Source organism: Amblyomma mixtum, chromosome 7 (assembly GCF_055824585.1).
Source record: "Amblyomma mixtum isolate Tamu chromosome 7, ASM5582458v1, whole genome shotgun sequence".
Lineage (NCBI taxonomy): Eukaryota > Metazoa > Arthropoda > Arachnida > Ixodida > Ixodidae > Amblyomma > Amblyomma mixtum.
Window position 1 is genome coordinate 118,828,975 of NC_143018.1, and position 22,910 is coordinate 118,851,884.

The following is a 22,910-nucleotide window of genomic DNA, read 5'->3' on the forward strand; positions in this document are numbered from 1 at the left end:
TCTAAGACGGCCCATACGGCTTTGCACCCCCATAAAGCTCCAACACCCTTCCTTACGAGCAACCTTGAATTCTGCATAGATGCACTAGCGTTGTCGGTGTGCTCAGTGCATCCTTTTCCTAAGAACAAGAAAAATTAAAGATGTAGAAAGGGTTCCTTTATTGATAAGTGTGTGCCCTTGAAGGTGCAATTTTTGTATTTAGTAGGACCCCTAAATTTTGTAATTGGAGGGCTGCCTAAGCATCGGTTCAAAAAGTAAAGTCCCATTTTGTGTTTACAGCTTGCTCCCTTGCATCCACCAAAATGCTGTAATGCATCGCTGTTACACCAAACGGAAGTGTGTGAAAGTTCGATTTTCATTATTTTGCCGATGAAGTAATTGGTGCAATTTCGTGCTCTATTGAGCAACTTCCATCAGTCCCAAGTTCGCAGCTAAGGCGGTTTCCCTGCCTCATGGTGAAAATCGAAGTTTCTCTTAGTGCTCCTCTCGAACACACGCTTGCTATCACATGTTTCAGGCCATAAATGGGAATTCGTCCCCGGGACTATGATAGGTTACGGACTGAGAGATCGATCTTTAATTTATGGCAGGGAAGATGGTGAAGCTGGTGGTAGGAAACGCGACCCTAGCCTTCTACTCCTCACCAAGAGAAAAGTACAGGAAGGAATTCAATGGGTGCAGAGCATTTCGGAGCTGGACGTCCCGATTGCAGTGCAGCCCTGCACGTTTTCCCCTGCAGCCCGAAGGAAGCCCAGGGAGCTCGGAGGTTTCACCCAGCGAGGCAGCGAGCCCTGCTGCGGTCAGCAGGACCGAGCCAATGGCAGGCGTTGCCGCTGCAGTGCTTTCCGTACCAGGCGCCCAAAACATCTTGGCTGGCATCAAATCGGTGGGTGCGACACCAAAAATAGGTGGCAGACATTGCGTCGAACCGGCGCACTAAAGCGGGAACACGCACCAGAAAGCTTGCTCTCAGGGCGCACAAATTTCGGCCTCCGCGGCTACGAAATAAAAGGTGCTAAAAATACCGTTAAAAATAAAAGAGAGTTTCGCGCACCGCTGGCGGCTATCAAACTCATTTACGAAAATAACAGGCGGCCGATGCCCGTAAATGTGCACAGTCGCTTTGGGACGTTAAACCCCATGAAACCAAACCAAACCAAATTTCAAACTTTCAACTTTTCTTTTTTCAGGTTGTGAATTTTCCATTTTTTTTTTTTACGTACGTGCATTGCTGTAGGTACTTGTTTTTCTGAATATACCCTCTTCAGGAAATAAAACGACCGTATGTTTTATTTAGGCTGCGACTTCGGCTATATCCATCGACGCTTAAGTAAAAGCAGCATTCAGGTTCCCCACCTCTCATGCCTGCCAGTTAGGCAACTTGTACCATCCTCAAAACGAGGCTGCCATTGAACAGCTCTAGACGCGTCTGGCATAGTTTGGTAGGACCCAAGTGACGGAAGGTCGCGTGACACGTGCACCATCTCGCAACGCGTGGATTGGTTGTGGCTTAGTGGACGCTTCGGCTGACCGGTTTTGATGTTCAGCTGAAGGCGAGCCAAAACTACTTGCCCTTCGGTGGAAACACACGTATTTTAGAAATTTTTAAATTCAAATGACTGGTACTGCTAGCAGGTTGTAATCTCTATCTGAAACTGTGCGCAAAACTGGAGTAGGCTAAAGTTAAGTGTTCAGTTTTACCGAATAAATTTGCTAGTTTACTCATAATGACTGTTTTTAACGTCTGCCTACGGTGAAAACATCTTTTTCAGGGAAACGTTTGTGTGACAGAAAATCTATTTTGTTATTATGGCTGCATTCAGGGAAAGAACCTGGGCATGCATACACACATGACGCGCTTGATTAAAGTGGCACTAAAATTTCAAAAAGCGGGTCTTTTCTGCGAAGATAAAACTAAAGGAGGGTCACACGCAATTACTCTAAAAGACTGACAATAAATTGAAAATTTGAGAAAATCTTTACTAAAGAGTGAAATTTGCAATATTTTCTTGGAGCAGAAATCATCGACTAGAAATTTGTAAAGGTTGTTCAAAAAGCGCAAATTTCCGTTACTTTTGTCGAATCAGCTTTGGTTTTCACCCTATTTGCTAGATTTGGCTCAAGGTCGTGAGAAACAAAGCTTATTACGATATTACACCCGCGCGACGGCATGTTAGCGTCCCTAGGTCCTATTGGACTAACTGCAGGCTGCTTGAGGGAGAACATTTTATTAATTAGGGCACATCCGTGTTCATTCATTTTTACTTGAATAAGTGCCCTATTATCTTCTCCTCGTCTGAACTATCTCATGCATTTCTGCGCATTCCTTCAGTTTTTAAACCCACATACCAATTAGCCTCAGCTGCCCTTCTCGTGTGTCGAGCTTTGCACGTGCATGTGCTAATGGTTCCTGTTGCTCTCTTGTTCTTTGACAGGAAAACTATTTGTTTTACCTGCTCGCATTAGCAAAACGTCCGTGTGTGCACAACAGTTCTCGTTTTCTATCGTGGCCAGATATTTGCCGCAGCGGCTACATCACCGAAGGAAGATGATGGCACCGGGGCTCGCCCGCACGGGTCTGCGATGAGTGCTGAAGCAGGAGGTGCCGGAGACGCTAACCTGGGACCGTTCCCCGGCGATGAGGTGGGACTCAACCTTGTGCGATGGCTTTGTTAAACACATAGCGATTTTCACGCAGTGCTACGAGGGTTACAGGTGTGGAAATAGTTAAATGGCCACCTACTGAACTGGAACCTTTTTCACTTAGGCTCTGATTTTGATAACTGCTACACTGCTCAGTAAACAGGAAAAACAAGAGCACTGAAGCATCGCGCGGGGTATTACTAAGCGTTCGTCCACCACGTATGTCGTGCGCATTCTTCGAGTCTTGCTTGGGTGAGAGTCAATTTGGACAGAAATCTACTGATGCCACCTTCCCTATACTCTAAAGAGAATGGACTAAAAATGGAGTAAGGTATCCTCTAGCGCACACCCTTTTATAAAAGGCGCGAAGACGGGAGAAAAGGACTTTTGAAATACGACTTTTACACTGACTGGGAAGCAGTGTCTCTACAGCCATCCACGTTTTGGAAGCACCCCCCCGCCCCCCCTCCAGGGGCCCTGATCATTCCTATCCTCTATCGCTCAAGAGTCATAAATTGACCCTACAGCCCAGCCGTCGGCGTCATGAGTGCATCGACCCCCAGGAAAGGCAGGATCAGATATGAGTGCCCGAGAGCTTCTGGAAAACAGCTCAATCCCGCCTGCATACCATTCACGGCTATTAAGGCGAAAGCCTTTAATGCCTCATGCTGTCGTAACCAATCCGTGTCGACAGCCGTGTCGGCAGCGTGTCGATTGATGTGTCCGCGTTTTGACGGGTGTCCACCTAGATATGTGAGACAGTTACTGCGTAATTTCCTTTCCTCATGTACAATTTTCAGTTTCTTCATTACGGCGCCTCTTTCTTCTTTCACTGCCACTTCCTCCCCTCTTGTACGGTGCGGTTAAGGTGTCCACCGAGATGACTGAGAATTTCAGCGCCATTTCCTTTCCTCAAAAACTGTTGCGTTCAAAGGGCAAGGCATCGCGCCGAACTGACGGTGGCGTTCCGTGGACTCCCTGGCAGCGCTACAACACGCTGTCGCGTCCCACTCCTAAAGGCGAAGCTTAAGCGCCATTAATTAGCAGTCAATTAGTGCTGAGTAATTAATCAGTAATTAGTCAATGATTAGCAATTTGTCATTACTTCGTCATCAATTATGTGTGATGTCATCCAGTGGAGACGTACCAGTGTCACATAGGCAAAGTGGTGCGGAAAACGGTTTCACCTCTACGCACTTTAGACAGTCAAAAGTGCCCCCTGAATTTTTGTTCACCTCACGCGTACTCTCAGTGCCCAGTAGCACAGTTGAAAGCCATTTATTTGTAAGCAAGGCGCATGGTGATGGGAGGGGGCAACGAGGAGCAGACAGAGCCTGCAGTTTTAACGGTCATCAGTCACTTCACGCTACTCTTATCGAGCCACGAAGGGACCATATTTTGAAAAACGCCATTCAGACCTAACAGTCTGCTGATAGAAGGGCGCGGCAGCTAAGACGGTAGAGTCTTATCTCGGAACACCCGATGGCGAAGTCAGGGCAGTTCCACAGAAAGTTGGATACACCGCCGCGCGTTAGCGTCGCGCATTGAAGGCACGCAATCATTACATCTGTGTAGCGACGCCAGCGAGCTAGAATACGGGGGGTATAAGATGCGTGGGCAGGATGTTATTGAAAAAGACTACCTGAAGTCGGCTGAAAAGGGCATTGAACGTAAAAAGTGACACGGGCGCGGCCGCCTGCATTCGATGCACTGACTGAATCAGTGAAGACAGATCCGTGTGTAGTAGCAGAACGGTGGAATTGTTGACCTAGACCTATCACGACACCTATACCGCTTAATCGAATAAAATTTCCTCACCATACTATACACATGGCGAGTTTCATACCCACTGAAGTCTGCAAACTGTAATACATAGATATAATAGGCCGCGGATGGAGAGGACGCTTTAAGAAATTACGAATTTTTAAGGGCACACAAAAACATAAGAATTTGAGCCACAGAAGAAGGGCTTTGTAAAAAGACCCGAAACTCTCGCTTTCACACAAGGTGAGGAATTGATGGATAGAATGATCGCTCCTTCACCTACATTAGGTACAATGTCTGTAGTGGCAGCTGTACTAAGAAATTATTTGAAAAACTGTCACGCTCGTTTGTAAAGCTTACCAGAGAAGGTGGATAGGTGATGGCTTTGGTAATGTAGGTTTGTGAAGAGCGTTGGTACACCACCTCTATTCAAGGCAGCGGTGTGGCGCCCTGAATTTCTTTAGTATATGGCACCTCAAAGTTGCCCCAGAAGACCACTTGGGTCGCGATAAAAACTAGTGTTTATTTGCAAAGACGACGACCGCCGAGCGTTCAGTTAGTGGCGTTGCTGCTCCTCCTGCCTACCTCGCGGCGCACTGACGCATTTTTGCCTTCTAGGCCACCACATCATCCAACATAGCTTTCCGGCATAGAAGCCTTATTCCAGGAAAAAAATATTTAAGTAGTCTCGAAGACTACACTAACTCCAGTTGATTTCAATCCTGACTTTACGTAATGGTGTCTTTCGACCTAACGGAGGGCGCAACCACTGGTAGAGACCTCTCTATGCTGCAGTGCGCTGGCTCAGCAGGTCAGGTTTTCCAAGCCATGGCGCATCAGTCGCCATGAAAGCTGCCAGTGCATCATCCATGGTAGCATGTTACTTCTACAGACGTTGAATGCTGCAGGGAAATCACAGACTAAGGAGAACGGCAGAACAGTTTCTAGTTTGAGTATGTGACAATGTACGGCGCGTTACAACAAAAAAATACCGGGGTTTGAATGGTTGTTAAACACCCTTTGATTTCCAGTGACCGCCAAAATTAGTCTGTACGAGCTAGAGATACATTTTGGGGGTCAGAAGTTACGCGCTGCTCGCTACTACTCGCCGAGAGATGGCGTTAGTTCTTGGTAGTAAGAAAAGATGCCCATGAAAGCGGCCATGAATGTGGATACATGGCGGTTTTGCATAGACTACCGCCGCCTTAATTTGGCCACTAAAAATGATGCGTATCCTCTGCCGTGCACCGACGATGCTCCCGACTACAATTTGTATTTGACTACAATTTGTACAATTTGTAATGTGTACGACTACACATTGAACTTTTGTTGATTTACGTTCGAAATGCAAGGAAATTCCGATGGACCCGACCCACAAGGAAAATCATCACCTATTTTGCCGAAAGGTCTATTAGAATTTAACGTGATGGCCTTGGGTATCTTGAATGCAACGGCAACGTTCGAAAGATCTATGGATACCATACTTCGTGGGTTCAAGTGGGAAATCTGTATGTGCTACTTAGACGACGTTGTTATTTTTAGCCGGTCCTTTACTGAACATAACCTATGGGTTACGGTTCTTTTAGACTGCCGGCACATAGCTGAACTTCTCCTAAATTCCAAGAAATGCCGCTTTGGAGAAAGTCAAGCTCTGATACTCGGGCATCTCGTCGACCGTGAAGGCGTTCAGCCCGATCCAAAACAGACTACGGCAATTGCACTATTCCAACGACCCCCAACTCAAAAGGAACTGCGAAGTTTTTTTCGGATTGTACTCATACTTGCACCGTGTCTTGCCAAGATCTCCTGCGCTCATCTTCTAACGTCTCTTCTCCAAAAAGACGTCCCGTTCCAATGGACTTCACACTCTGACTCTCATTTGCATCAGGTCAAGTTCCTGCTTACTTCATACCCCATTCTCCGGCACTTGAACCCGTCCGAGCCGACGGAAGTCCATAATGACGCGACTGGTATTGGCGTAGGTGCTGTGATTGTCTAACGTTCTGCACACGGAGAGCCTGTAATTAGTTACGGTGGCCGCTCCCTTAGTAAACGTGAACGCAATTATACTGTTAAGGAGCAAGAATGTCCTGCAATGGTCTTCGCTGCGCAACGGCTTCGGTGTTATCTGCATGGACGCCATTTCACTTCACGTTTGTCACCGGCCATCACGCCCTCTGCTAGCTCGTCAGCCTGCGTAGCCCCTATAGCCGTCTCTCAGGCTGAGCTCTTCGCCGACTGAGTCGTAAAGAATGGCCGCAAACACGCGGACGCAAACTGTTCTTCGCGCCTTCCGCTTGCTACTACTGACTGAGACTCTGCAAGCTTTGATCACTGTATCGCCGCATTAGTGCCAGAGTTTACGGATCTTCCAGCTATCCGCATGGCTCAATAGAGCCAAAAGCCTCAGGCAACCACTTTTTGCTCCAGCGCAAGATTCTCCTGCACCCACCCTTTTTTGTGGGCGGTGGTCTCTGGTCTACTCGAACACCGGCACGTATTTCCTACTCGTAGTTCCCCATAGTCATTGTTCGTGCGTTCTGCGTTCTGTCATGTACGACGGCCCCACCTCTGGCCGTCCGGTCTCTGCCCGATAGCTCCGTTGCGCCCCTGACCGCTTTTAGTGGCTGAAGATGCGTCACACGTTTGAGAGGTATGTAGCCAGCTGTGCGGTGTGTCAGCTACACAAACGCTCCACGTCCACGCCGCAGGGCTGGCTCCATCCAGTAACTTTCACATGTGGCACTTTTTGTTGCGGAAGGAACACTACGCTAGGTGTGAGCGACTTCGCGGAGTCCTGGTGAGCCCCAACTGCGCATACGCGAGGATTGAGCGTGAGACAGTTACTGGGTAATTTCCTTTCCTCAAATACAACTTTCATTTTCTTCATTACGGCCCCTCTTTCTCTTTCACTCCCACTTCCTCCCTTTTCTACAAATGGATGACGGGTGTCCAACGAGATATGTGAGACAGTTACTGCGTAATTTTTCTTTCCTCGAACACATTTTTAAGTTTATTCATTACGGCCCTTCTTTCTCTTTCTTCTTTCGCTCCGACTTGCTCCCTTCCTGTACGGTACGGTTCAGGTGTCCACTGAGGTGACAAAGAAATACTGCGCCATTTCCTTCCCTCAAAAAGCGGTGCGTTCAAAGGGCAAGCCATCGTGCCGAACGGGTGGTGGCGTTCCGTGGACTCCCTGGCAGCGCTTCAACAAGCTGTCGCGTTCCACTCCTAAAGGTGAAGATTAAGCGTCATAAATTACCAGTTAATTAGTATTCAGGCATTAATAAGTAATTAGTCACTAATTAGTGATTCGTAATTGCTTCGTGATTAATACTTAATTATGTGTGACGTCATCCATTGGTGATGCCATCAGTGTCACAGAGGCAGTGAAACGCTTTCGCCTCCATGCACTATAGACAGCCAAAGTGCCCCCTGAGATGCCGCCGCCGCTGCGATTGCCGCGCCGTTGCTTCCACAGTTCTATTCGGGATGGCCATCGGAAAAACAAACAGCAAATATTTCTGGAGAGAGTCCAAATTGATCTGATAGGTCCTCTTCTGAAGTCGCCCAAAGGCAATCAATAGATAATGGTTTGTGCTATCTCGCTCACTACTGCGAAACGGCCGCTCTTTCCTTCGGCTAACCGCGCACGACATGTCGCTGTTCTTGCTCTCCTCTGTCAGACTTCGACATTAGCTACCGCGAGTTATAATCAGCGACCGCGGTCGACAGTTTACGGCAGACGTGGTAAAAGAGCTGCTTCGTTGATGTGCGGCGCATTTTCGGCACTCCACGCCATATCACCTTCATAAAAACGGTCTGACGGAGCGCACGAACCACATACAGCTGTTCCAGGAAATAACAGCACCCCCGCTCAGGAAAAAGTTTCTCCCAGAATTCCGAGCGTCTGTTTGGAGGAGGCACACCACGGAACGAGCCCCGGTCGATGACCGCGCGTTGCAACTCGTATTGAGCGCGATAGTACACCGTATCTGACCACAAGAACTGAGACACCATTCTGCCATTTTTTACGATCTCCCCCAACACTGAGACATAGGAGTCGACCGGCTATAGCCAAGTCTTTCTTCTAGGCGCCTATGTATTCTCTGGACACGATCTTTCCCTTTTCCTAGATGACGAACGGTGCATCGAACAAACCCTTTGTTTAGCCGAGGAAGCTCGCCACATCGTACGACTGCGGACTCTTGCGTCGCAAGAACGCTCATAAGGTGCTATTACAGCCACCATCGCCATAATATCTACGCTCCTGGTGACTTAGTGTGGATTTTGGGGCCAGTGCGGAAGGTGTTGTATCATTGCGCCGGGTCCTACGTTGTCATCGACCGCGTCAACGGTCTGAACTACCGGATAGCACGCCTTATCGCCAGTGGTCTTCGTTCAACCACGACCAAAGTCACTTATGCGGCCCGTATAAAGCCATACCACGCCCGAGAGGACGACAGACTACCTTGCCCGGGGGGTCTTCGGCAGTTTGGGGGGAAATGTACCAGCCCTGAGGATGTAGCTAGGCTGGCAGCTGGCGAGAAGAAAAACGACGTGCGGGCCCTGCCGTCTCAGCTTGAGTCGCGTTGTTCAGCCGAGCTCCGTTCAGCTCAATCAATTCGTCAATCCACCAAGAAACTGCCGGGTTGCAATAATATACAAGTCCATCAAAAGGGTGGAAATTTGGGCTGGTTGGTGCATGATCTGAGGCTAAAAAACAGCGCAAACGGGGACGAAACAGAGAGAGGGACAGCGTCGTGTCACTCTCTCTGCTTCGTCCCCGTTTGCGCTGTTTTTTAGCCTGAGTACATGTCCATGTTTAACTTAGGTATTGTAATATTTAGGAAAGTGTTCCCAAGAGGAAATCTTATCTTCATAAGAAAAAGTAACGGTATTAATGTAAAATGAACTAGCCGCGACACAAAAATGCAGTTGGGAGTTTAAAGACGTAGTTTCGTAGAAAGGAAATACACAACAAGCTTGCAGATGGTGAACTGCAGCTTACCACTGTATTCACCGTCATGCGGGAATCACTTGATCTGTTTAAAATATATGCAGGTGTATTTCTTGCGTGCGACATGCTGTTCACTGAATCTGGAGAAAAGAACTATGGAAGCAGAAAACGCTTCAAAACAACCCTGGATTTGCACTGCTAAGAGGGAATATGCGACCGCAGAGCATTAAAGGCAACAAACCACATAGAGGTTGGAAAAATGTAGTTCCTGTATTCAGAGAAAGAACGTTGCTTATAACGCGGAGGAATGGAACTGTTTCAACACCACGTTAGCTAAACGGCCGCGGAAGAAAGAAAATATGCCGCTTTATTCATGACGATCTTGCATGGGTTTGCGTAAACGCTGGTTTCTTAGAAAAATTGTCAGTGCTGTTATTTGTAGAGGGAAACTTTGTTAAACAAATAACGGTCCTAAGCGGGTGGCGAGAGTCAGTGAGTATCGGGTGTTTGACAACGAGGTAGGGCCTGCCGGTCTGTACTGGCGCGGTCAATACTTTGCAGAAGAATGTCTACAAATTCTTACACTACTTATTCCAGCGGCCCAACTTTATTGCCGCAATGCTCTAATGAGCTTTGTTAATTCTCGCTAGTCATCGAATGACATTCGAACTAAGAGGCAGCTATCAGTCGTTTACATATCAACGACCTTGACATTGTCCTTGAAGACCGAATAGTGGGAAGGGAATTTGTCCTACTATTTTCCATTTCTTTAGGTTTAAACCGAAATAAACAACCCCCGTTATGTAAGATAGGCGCGCACCAACACACCGACACTCACTGATGCGTTCACGCACGCGGTATCTCTGCTGTTGAGGCCCTTTGCTTGAGGTTCGTTGCCTTTAGCCCTATCTTGGCTGCTCTTTCACTACAGAAAGTATTGAATGACCATTCGCAACGTTTTCTCTCGAGGTGGTTGGACCACAAAATATTTGAAAACTCCTTCTATTTTGACCGTCAAGAATCTGTAAAATGGCTCCATGAAGAGACACAGGTAGTGCCACCACATGCAATGCTGAATATTACGCGTAATACTATTTGTGAGTCGATGCTTGTGAGGCAACTAATCAATGGGAGAATTATTACTTTACTGCAGTACAGAACTCATACTGCATACTTAATTTGGGAAATCCTCTCATGTGCTTCTTCTCCTTCGGTCCTCTCTTCATCTGCCCTCGCTGTGTGGCTACGCCGAGCTACTGCTCAAGAGGCACTTGAGTCCTGAGGCTGGCGCGGCTTTAACAGAAAAAGGGATGCAAATAAAGAGATTGTGCCAAAATGCATCCCGCAGCGGACAAAGTGATTGGCCGCAAATATGAGGGGAAATCTTTTGCTCTCGAAGGGATAAGAACTGAGCTCCGCACTTTGGTCGCATTTGTGCTCGCTCACGCAGGAGTATTTCGGACAGTACATGGACCAGGGGGTCTCCTGCTGGCTGCGTGTGTGGGTGGTGTGCTCGGTGACCATCATCGTGCTGATGATCCCGCTCTCCTTCACGCTGCTCTCCTACCGAGCAGCCGGCAGGATGCGCAGGAATCCGACAAGACCCACGCGGGCGTCACCGCTGCCCACGCAGACAGAACCCGACATCGTAATCGACAACGAAAATCTGGTGAGTCAGCGTGGCCGTAGCTGGTCTCTGCAGGGGCACGAGCTCACAGCTAGCTCATTCCAGCAAAAAGGATAAGAACGAGCAACGGCCTCCTGTATATCAGTGTGTACTCATCAATTAAATAACTAATGATTTCTAATTTCATTCCTCAACAACAGGAGACGAGAGGAATGATCTAAACCTGTTAACACCGCGCACGAACCAAACAGGGTGTCCGGATTAAATTTAGAACATAAGCGCTCAGTTCTTCAGTTTCCTCTTAGTGAAAAATTTTTAGCGAGGCTCTAGGGGAAAAAGTCCCCGAATAGCTTTTATTACGTCTTTCGGTCTCCTACGGCAGTCGCAAGCCTAAAACACCGCCTCGTTTGCTGTCGTGCGGCAGACACTGTGCAGGCATGACGCTGAGAGCTTCCGTGGCAGTAACGGCAGTGTTTGCGCCACTCCCTCCCGCTGCAGGTTCGACGGCATCCACTAAGGAGTCTTAAAACCAGTTTTCTTCGCATTGTTTTGCAGAACGTACAGAGTCTTGAAGTGTTTCGTTCTTTCTTTCACGCTCTTGAGTTCGCCGTGTATATTTTGCCTTAGCAGGGCCAATGTAAAATTGGCTTGCCAGAGAAGGCAAGTGCTGTCTTTAAGCGGCCGCGGTGGCACAGTGGTTATGGCGCTTGGATTCTGACCCGAAAGATGCGGATTGGATCCCGGCCGACCCGGTCGCCTTTCGATGGAGGCGAAATGCTAGATGCCCGTGTACTGTGTGCGGTAAGTGCACGTTAAAGAACCGCAGGTGGTCGAAATTTCCGGAGCCCTTCACTACGGCATCCCGCATAACCTGAGTCGTTTTGTGACGCTAAACACCCATAAACTACAATGATAGTGTTGTACCTGTTTCGCTTACCTTTGGACACTTTGACGATGCCTTGGTGGAAGGAACTGAGAGAGAAAAAAGTGATACAGGCACCATCAAGGAGGCCTGAGGAATAATTATAGCCTGCTTTCTCTTCGTATGGGCGAAAGAGAACGTTTGTGAAGCGGCTAGCCGGCAGTGTGACTGCCCATGAAAGTGGTAGCCTGCATGTATCCTGCCGTGAAAAGCGGCTATGCGCCGGGCGTCTCATAAGCAGGCCTTGTCATGCTGATGTAGGCATACAAATGTTAACCTGATGATTTAAACTGTGAGTAGCCTGCGCAACTACACGAATATATGTATATAGGCCTACCTTAGCTTTTTTGGGACCTTCCTCGAGAAATACCGAAAGGCGCGGTGGCTGTTCTTGTCTTGTAGCACAGAACCGAAAAGCTGTTTGATACCCGAAACCCTAAAGCTCCGATTGGTCGTCCTAAAGCATCAGACGGCTATTCTGAGCTTCTGAACCCAAGCAAACAAAGCAATATTTCAGGTTTTCGTATATGTGAGGGCAATGTCCGTTTTAACGACTTAACACGCCATTCATGAGGGATGTAATTATTTTTGAGGGCGCAACAACTCTGTACAGGGGATATGAGCAGTTAAAGACTCGTGACGTAGCAGCATCTCTGATATACCATGACTCCATGACACCTGTCGTCAAACTATTTATTTTAATGTGCCTGCTCTGAAAATAGTGACAATCTTGTTTCTATATTTAAGGAACTCAGTAACATTTTCACACACTAATTCCTTTATTATCTTACCAGGCGGCAGTTTCTGCTAATAGGCTATCCCCTGGCTGTGTTTTTATTGCACCCAGCATATTGGACCTATAGAATAGCCACCCATGCTGAACGCTGGAAACCCTTGAATTGGATAACATGCTCTCAGTTTCGTTCTATTGCGTGCAACAGCAGGAGGTACTGAGTGCGAAGCAAATAAGCTTTTTACGGCAGAAGGAAAGTTGTCTTCGGGTATTATTTAGAATTAAATTTGATACTTATCTCTACCGTATGAAAGCTTTGTTTTAAGCTGCTTTAATTTAGAAATATTTATAGAATGTCGTACCTTCTACTTCAAGAAAAGCAGAATAAAGCGGGAACGGGAAGGATGTCTTGAATGAACTAATTACATAATTAATTTTTTAATTTAAACTTGAAAAAGCCTGACATAAAAGAGACAGAACAGAGACGGACAACATGACAGAAATTTTCTGTTGTATTCCTGTTGCGCTTTCTGACTGGGTACTTTTCACATTCTGTATGACGTGGAGTGTACGTATGGAATTACGGCTACCTTTCAAGGGAATTGTTCATCATTCTACCTTGGGACGTGACTATGATCCGACGGTGTATTAGAAATCATCCTTTCGCACAATCTTGCACTCACCCTGTGGGCATACCCTCCTTTCCGGACCCTGTCAATCTAATCATCCTTTATGTAGACAAGATTGTCTAAAGCTTTGCGAATATAAGACATGGCGATGCCATATTTAACCAACTTCGAATGGCCAGATTGATAACTAGAGACCGGATTTTAGGCAAATGCCTAATTTTTTCAACGCTTCGTAGGCGCATCATTTTTACATATGAGCATAAATTAGGTGTTGACAATATGTTTAACACTCTTTTTATAGTGCCTATAAATGCCTATTTTGGGTGTCAGTGCCTATAAATGCCTATTTCCGACGTCGGTGCCTAAAAAGGCCCTATTTTACAGAAAAGGGACCTGGAATACGCTGTGGTTTTGCTTTCAGATTCTGTTTGCTTTCGAATCCGTTTCGGTTTTGAGTAGAACACACACGTGGCAACATTAGATGACCTCGTCAGTTGGCTGTGGTGAACACTGCACCTACGTCGGCTGTGTACACAATACCAACCACGTCAGCCGAAAATATCGAAGCAACCTTTTACCTAATTTCTGCCATTTTATCGTGGCAGCTTGTTGGTCACTTTGGCTATTAAAGTGGTAGTTGGCCAGATGGCACTACATTTCGGAAAGTATACGGAGTAAGTTATAGGTTAGTCCAAATAATTCCCAGTTGGTTCCAATTGAAACCAACTGTAAAATGTTCGATAAACCTGCTGGAAACAGTTTAATTGATTAAAATTTCCACCTGGGTAACCTGCCATATTTCTTCCAGTCAGTCTTGGACAAAAACGGGGGGTTCTCAGCCCTCAAGCAAATTTCAGGAGTACTTACCGGTGAACATTCTATGATACCGAACAGTGTAAAGCCATCAAATATTCCTAAGTACAAGCACGCTCCTGTAACATCCGTTGATGTTGAGCGTTACTTTTCAGCATACAAGCTTGTTCTTACTGATAAGAGGCATAAATTTGAGTCCATCAACCTGGAGATGGTGCTTGTCTGCTACTGCTTCCATAGCTTTAACTGTGATTTCTAGATGGATTATGTTTATTTTACCATGAATCCTCGTGGATGTACATAGGCCCGCGCAGAACTATGATTCTTTTTGGCATATTCCGCATCAAGCAGCATTGTGTGTTTCATTTTCTAGCATCTCGTATTTATGGTTTCCAGACCCTTCTAATGGCAAGCACCATTTGATAGTCGCGTGGCTCCAGACACGTGAAGCCACAAACTATAAAACACTGTTTACACAAATGACAACATATTTATTAATGTTGAAGCATTGTGTATTCCTGCAGTAAATAAGTTCAATTCCTGTGTGAGCGAAGACTGAACTCATTTGTCAGATGCTTTGAATTGACAATGTTTCTATCAATTTCTAAATACATGGCCTCCTGTTAAGCTATTCATTGTTTCTACTTTTGTACACGACAAGCGAATTGTTTGTTTCGAGGTATACCAAAGTGTTTTAAAAGGGCTGGTAACCGTCCCTTTTGCTCTGCTGAGGCATGTGTATTGTACGAAAAGTTGCGCGACAGCCTTAAAAAAACGACTTCTAATGTTCGCACCTTGCTTAAGGTCCCAAATCATTCCTGCTGTGTTTTTGTTTTATTTTACGGCAGATATTGCGCGCTGAAGTTCGGAACTGTGTGCACTTTTGATAAAGTTTATAGTGCCTATATTTCTCCGTTAGGTGCCTAAAATGCAATTTTAGCCGCCTATTTATGGCGCCTAAAACGTGCTTTTTAGTGCCTAAAAATCCGGCCTCTATTGATAACTAAGCAATGGCTTGACCGAACGGGGGCAGTACTCCAGGCCAATATGAAGTGGCCGGAGAGATGATTCCAAAGCTAGGAGCGGCACCTTGCCTTTGTTAGTGGACTCCGTGGTAAAAGCGAGGCCTTGACCATGCCTCTCCAACGTGCCCAAAGGACACTGTGAGCAACTTTCTTTTCTTGAAAAAAAAACCTAATCAACAACGTACCTATGTAGTACCTTTCGTGCAACATCCAGTTACTCCACCGCTATCGCCCGGTCAGCGCAGATAAGAAACAGGTCGCTGAGCAACGGTGCTACGCGGGACCCAATGCATATTCCGGGGCTTTGTACATATACACCATCCTTCCAGGCAAGAATGGTCGATCTCAGGTAGGTGCACAACACTTCTAGAGCGGCATCAACCGGAACACGAAATACATTGCTGAAACGAACCTCGCCATTCTCTTTAGTTATGCACTCTCTGCCGTAACGCAGCAAACAAACCTGATATTCGTCGACAAAAGGTAGAGCCGAACAACATATGAGTTTCGTACACGGAACGGGCCTTGAGTGCCTAAAGAATCAAGCGACATCTGCAGATACGTAGAAACAGAGAGCTGCCACCTCTCGCGCTCTGAAACTATCTAGCAAAACGGAAAACCCACCTTCTGCGACTTCACAGTAAAGAAGAATTATAGCGTGCACCGTTCCGCTTTTCGCAGAGACTCACACAGACAACCAAGACTCAGCTTACGCAAAATCGCGACAGGACGTCTTTTTACCAATGCTGCATTTCCCTCCACCTGTCGGAAATTCTTGGAAATTGCAGACATCGCCTTTTCAGACAAAGTACTCTCAGTCATAACAACAAAAAAGCCTTCCTTGTCCGCTATCACCGATCTGATGTTTTTTTGGCACAAGGTAGTTGACCAAAGAGCCATACCCTTTTAGTGTCCATGGCATTCCTAGAGAATTGAGAACGGCGGAGAAGCAATCCGAGATGCAGTGTTGACGTCGCCCCTCAGGATCCTGGAGTGAAATGGTCCCCAATAAGCAGAATTCCGCCCGAAGTTTCAACATCTTAAGATGAAGTGGATCCACAACTGCCTCGTCCAGTATCAGTACCCGTCCCGTATCGCCTGTACACATGTGTCGCTTGCGTGTGAGCAAAGTGCGGCGAACACCGTTCTATAGGAAGCGCATTCGTCGCTTGCTTCCTTGGCCACTGAAGACCTGTTCCGGGCACGGAACTGAGATGTTCTTCGGGACTACCTTGTGTCAATGAATCATGGGCACTGCCATGTGTTTAGCGTCGAAGTTGTAGGCTTATATTACTCAGCTCATCAGCAATTGTTTGTTGCCTTATGTCAGAAAGTGCATAAATGAAGAGGATGAGGAGGTGCGTTTCAGCAATGTATTTCGTGTTTCGGTTGATGCCATTGTAGAAGCGCTGTGCACGTACCGGAGCCCTCCACTACGGCGTCTCTCATAGCCTTAGTCGCTTTGGGACGTTAAACCCCATAAACCAAACCAACCAACCGTACCTGAGATCGACCATTGTTGCCTGGAAGGATGGTGTATACGTACGAACTGAGCCCGGATAACACAATTGCTTAGCGACGTCTTTCATAGCTGTTTTGATCGGGCAATAGCGGCGCAGTTAACTGGTGGTAAACTGAAGGTACATAGGTACGTTGATGATTACCTCACTTTTGCAAGGAAAGAACATTGCTCACAGGGCGTTTTGGGCATGTTCGACAGACATGGTCAAGGCCTCACTTTTACCATCGAATCCACAAACGAAGCCAAGATGCACTTCGTAGAGCTGGATTATCTCTCCAGCCACGTCACATTCGCTAGAAGTTCTCCCCCCTTTCGGTCAAGCCACTGCTTAGCTATCACTTTCGTCAATCGAAGTTGGTTAAAGATGGCCTCACATGTCTTGTATTCCAAAGCCTGAAACAATCATTGTCTACATCAAGTTGCGATGAGCGTGGATGATCAGATTGACAGGCTCAGGGAAGCAGGGTATCCCAACATGTTGATTGCAAGATTGTGGAAAACTATGACTGCTAAGACCAAGACGGACCAGAGTCACGCCCCGAGGGAGAATGGGGAACAAGTCTGTAGAAAGCTAGCCGTAATCCCGTTATGTACTGGGCGTGTCGCACAGAATGCGAGAAGTACGAAGAAAATACAAAGTTGATGTTTGTTTTTCTTCACGCCGTAAAGCGGCCAATATTTTCTCGGCAGTAAAGTGGAGGCGGCAGCCGGACTGCAACAAGGAGAAAGAGAAAAGATAGGTTTGTAAAGCACGTTGTTAAACTAGTACATTGTGCAAATGTGTTTTTTATCGGACACCTCTTCTTGCGGTGGCTTCTACGCTGAACAGACGGGAAGTTGTATGGAAATCCGCCAAATGGAACACAACAAATCTTTGGACAGCGGTATGGGATCTAATCTACCTGTTAATTGTTTCCAACGAGATTACCCATACAACCCTCTGTTTCATGGAGCACGAGGCGAGGCTTACCAAATATGTAAGGGTGGTTCTTTTTGTGTCAGCGAACCGTCATTTTCTCTTGACAACCACGAAATGAAATTTTTTGGACGGGGCCTCTGCGGAGTTGTAAGTCTGGATCAGGGTTGATAAGTTTGTTTTTTTAAACTCTGTCTTTGCAGGAAAGGATTAAATGTATTCAGGTGTGTAATGAAGTTTAGTTGAATGTCGGCACTCGTGTTGTCTGGCTTCGCATTTGTCCTGGACTCCTGTGCTGTTATACTATGAAACGACAATGAACCATATTGGTAAAATTTCCTTTTTGACATTGCTTTTTGCTTACTTTTTTTTACTCCTGTACAGTCCCGATTAAATGTTTATTTTCATAAAGATGCTCTGTTAGAAGCCACGCCATTTGTCGCGCAAAAATGAGATATTTTAAACGAGGCACGCGCTAATTTTGTTTGCTCCCATTATATGCATAGGCATACTATTTATTGTTCCCTATCTCACATTGGAGCATTAGTGCGTTAAGTATTAAGAAGTTCTCATATCAATGATTTCGTTTGAAAATATCCTGAAAATAGCATATCAAAGAGTCCTAAGCACAAGTATGCATGTGCCGTTGTGGCATTCATTGTTTGTCTCTTGAAAGCCAGCGTTACCCTCGAAGGCGTTAGCTGTTAATTGTTGATGACATGACCCCCAGAAGTGGCTTTATATTACACTATTAACACTTTTTTTCGCATGAAAAAATAACATGCTTTTAAGCTGCGTAACATACGTAGAATCTTCCAACGTGTGCAGCTGAGTCAAAAATACAAAATCTCGAGGTTTTCTGATGGATTCGAAACCAAATCTAAGCCTACAAATTTTGGAATACTCCTTTAGTTAAATTTTTCTTCCCTCGTTCTTACGATTTATGACTGGTCCATTCCGACAACCATTAAAGTTGGAACATACAACAGTCGCAAGTTATACTGTCCGCCACACTCCTTCAAAGCTTGGAGCTGAATTTGTTGAAAACCAAACAGTATTTCTCTAAACACAGGCGAATCAATATAATGACAACAGCCGCACTAAATATTTTCTCCTGTCATTCAAAATCTGTTGATTATGTGTGTGTGCTTGTGCCAGCAATATCGCCCACAAAGATGCGATTGTCTGACACTAATGCCACTTTATTGTCGTGGACGCGATTTCTCGTTATAAATTCATTGTTCTTGGTGCAGCCAATTATACATCTCTCTGTGTCGCACGGCGTTGGCCCCTGGCATGTTTAAGCGCAATCATCTTCCACAAAGCAAAAATGATTCGTCATTGACAAGCTGAGCACTAATTTCTATCGATGCACTTTCTTCAGTGGCCAATAGATGTCAGCATAGTACTCCACGAATACGATTATAAAGAGCGAAACAATAAAAAATAAGGAGGTTGGGTCGCATTCATTTATTTATTTGTGATGGCGCGGAAGCGCACGCCTCTACGCTCGTCCCTGTACATTCATCGAGCGACTATTGAAATTGCAGCGCATCAGCCTTTGCCCACGTCGAAGCAGGTTTCTGATACCAATAGACAACCTTTGCAGTCGAAACGCGATTGCTATGAGAAGACGTCGAGTGTAAAAGGTATATAGGTGGAACGAGGGCATGGAGAGACACATGACGAAGAGGTAACCCGCATTTTCTTGCGCAGGTTCTCTACGACGACAAAGATGGTCGGCCGGACGACTGCAATTTCTCGCCGGACTACAGGAACGTGTCAGCATTCGCTAGCTTCAACATTTCCCGCAGCAACGAGGCTGAAACGCTAAATCTCCGTCGAGTATTCTGCGTTTTGGACACACTGTACGTATCACAAGATGAAGGTTAATAATTATGTGCGCATATAAAATTATGTACTATATATGTAATTATGTAAAATTATGTAATTCTGTAGAATTATTATAGAGAAAATATTTATGCATGCAGACGACAATACGTTTTTTTTCCGCGAGTGCTTCACTTATTAAAATTTAATATGATACTAATTATTGCTTGAAACGTCTTTCGGGCTGGCTTAACAAGAAAACTTGCTGCTGAATACCAGCAAGACAAGGTATATGATATTCGCACCCATAAATAAACCAATCACCTCTGATATGGAGCTTAATTTTCATGGTGTCGGTCTAGAGCGGGTTCAGATTTGAGAAGTTTTGGGTGTGTGGTTTCAGGGTGCGTTGTCAGGGAATGTTCCCGTGTCGAAACTGGCGGCCGAGTTAAGTAACGCAGTAGGCAGTATTTAGAAACTAATCCCATTGATACCACAATGGCTTAGAACCTCGCTATATTATACCCTCTTTAACTCCAGAACGGCTTATTGCTCGCTAATCTGGGGAACAACCATGCAGGCCAATTTTTATCAGCTGATTACTCTGTAGAAGCTAGTATTGGGCATATTTGAAAACTATCGTGGCCATCCACAATATTTATCGACAGATCGATTGTTCAGAAATTATTCACTGATAAAGGCTAACCAATTATACTGTTAAAGCCTTACAGCATGTCCAGAACATGAAACATTAGAGCGCATCAAACTTCGCTGCAGAATATTGCTTCCGCACACATAGCAGAAAATTCCCTACAGTCAGGACAAACTACGGTAGGCCACACGTACAGTTTCAAATATCTGTCTCTACTAAATCGCCCTTAAAAACTACTTGATTTCACACAAGCCAATACGAAAAAGTTCCTTAAGAAAGTAATAATTCAAGAAACTATTGAATCCATTTGGCTAATTTGACTTATTGCTTCCCTAAAAAGGAAAGCAATTCTTCGCAGTGGTGTTTTAAGTTTTGATGCCTGTCTGCTGAACTGCATATGGAGCAGAGGACTTTGTTAGGCTTCTCACCTTTTGCCTTTTCTCCGGTTTCTGTAAATCAGAACCAAACAAATAAACTGAAATAAAAAAATTGAAATGAAAGGTTGGACGAACAATTGTGTCACATACTGTCGGGAATATACCTAGTGTTTCATGGACGCCGATCGTTAGTTTTTAAAAGCAGGGCCTTTGAGGTAAACAGAATATTTTTGCTGCATAGTACTGCCAATGTTGACATACCTCAATAAACATTGAATCATGCTATAAATCAAAGTATTAAACTGAATTATAAAACTTCAATTTTCATCTATTTCTGATAGGCGCCTGACTACAATTACTTATTGGTTGCCGGCCGTTAGTAATAACCATATCACTTTTTAGAATTTCGAAAACACGATTCCCATTGTCGCTGTGGCTACTCACATTTTGGCTACATCGTGAAGAAATACATACGTTTCGAAAAACATGCACTCAAAGCAACCCCTCTTGTGCATGCAACTAGTCGAAATAGCAAAATTTTGTCAAGCCACAGCGCCGACGGCAATGGCGTTTTCGAAATTCTAAAAACTGCTGTGTCTGTTACTAACAACTGGCTAGAAATCTTGAATCTAGCCTGGTGCCTATCGGTAATATCTAAAAAGTTAAGTATTAAAATTTGGTTAATCATCTTTCTATTCACGTAATTCGCCTGTTTCTTGACAAACAAACACGTACAAGCGCTAAAAAACACGGACAGAGAAGAGACTTGGACAACACGAGCGCTTACTTTCAACTGAAGGTTTATTGATACACAAGCACAATTTTATACACCTTGCTGCATGACGTCAAACTGATAGCCCTGCCGACATCACGTGGCTGCTCCCAAAAACATTATTTCCTTTTTAGTCAGTGTGACAGATGGTGCGCTGACGCAGGATGGACCGGCTTTTCTAATCAAATCTGCCTCTATTATCTCTCTCACATCCTGACAACTATGTTTGGCCACAATCTTGCATGCGCTGAAGACAGGTTTACATGGTTTCTTATTTTTTAGAGCACAATCATGACAATGTTCAGAAAGATTACCGTCTCTATAATTGCCTACCTTCCTCCTGTGTTCCAGTAATCTTTCGTTCAGACATCGGCCAGTTTGACCGATGTACCTAGAGCCACACGATAGAGGAATGTCATAGACCACACCAGAAACACATGGTACAAAAGGATCCCGGTGCTTGATACCGCATGGTTCTTTAGGCTTTAGAAAAGGATTAGTCAACTTGACTAGTTTTTGATGCCTAGTCAAAAACTAGTCATACATGATGCCTTGTGTATCAATAAACCTTCAGTTGAAAGTAAGCGCTCGTGTTGTCCAAGTCTCTTCTCTGTCCGTGTTTTTTAGCGCTTGTACGTGTTTGCTATGAACCAACTAGCCCAAAGGTCTGTGCTCCTGTGTTTCTTGACATCCGCCAAAACTAGTATTACTGTGCCGCAAAAAGCCTCTCTTTACCTGAAAAACTCTATTTTAAAAAATTAGTGATCGGCATCGCTGTAACACCTGGGATATCCATTCAGGAAAGTTAGGGGTAGACGCCTAGTCAGAGGTAATATTATTGGGTAGTGGTGGCGGCAGACCGGCATGCGGGAAGACAGCGGAAAGGGCTTCCAAATCAAACTTTAGTATGCTCACTTGAGCCCACGAAAGCGTGCTAGGCTGTTGTCGAAGAGAGTGCCTGCCGCTCTATGCTACACTCAATTTAAAGCTGATAGCAAGCTTTCGAGATATGCGTGCAAACTCGAAACATTCTAGAACAAAGTAGAATCTGCTCCACCTGGATGTTATCAATAGAGATAAATTTTGTCGCGTCTTCACACACAAAGCAATGAAGTGGCGTGACGGCGGCTTTGAAGAATGAACAAACACTACAAATATTCGCTGCAATACAGTGCTTTAAAACTGCAGAATGAGCTCTGCCATCACAGGAAGAAGGAATTCAAACATGGTAGAGCTTATTACGTTTTGAGGATTTTATGACGCGGGTTCGATCCCGGCCGCGGCGGTTGAATTTCTTTGGAGGAGAAATTCGAAGCCCGTGTACTGTGCGAGGTCAGTGCACGTTAAATAACCTCAGGTGGTCGAAATTTCCGCAGCCCTCCACTACGGCGTCTCTCATAGCCTTAGTCGCTTTGGGATGTTAAACCTCATAGACCAAACCTAAAAATATGTCATAGGACGGGTTTGATCGAAATTCTGCACCACTCTCTGAACGCAGCACACATTATTACTGCAAAAGCACTTATTGGCCGCGCCCCTCTCCGCCTGAAAAATATTACCTTGGTTTGTGACAACTACCATGCATAACAGGATAATCACACAAACCCGATATCTCGCTTTAACCCACTCAGCAAAATGTTTCTACAATGAAACGCTCTGTTGTCCTTCTCATTGTACTCTTCAAAGCAAAACGCTTCTTGTAAATATGTGCATAATGCGCATGCA

At 45.4% G+C, this 22,910-nt stretch overlaps 1 protein-coding gene across 1 annotated transcript in view; it reads left to right on the forward strand.

The window, feature by feature from the left end:
* Positions 1-2,583: 2,583 nt before the first annotated feature.
* Positions 2,584-22,910, forward strand: part of LOC149337325 (uncharacterized) — an 86,016-nt gene continuing 65,689 nt past the window's right edge. The window contains exons 1-3 of the mRNA XM_089554859.1: positions 2,584-2,643; positions 10,818-11,036; positions 19,271-19,422. Coding sequence (XP_089410985.1) covers positions 2,584-2,643; positions 10,818-11,036; positions 19,271-19,422 — 431 coding nt within the window. The remainder of the gene's footprint in view (positions 2,644-10,817; positions 11,037-19,270; positions 19,423-22,910) is intronic.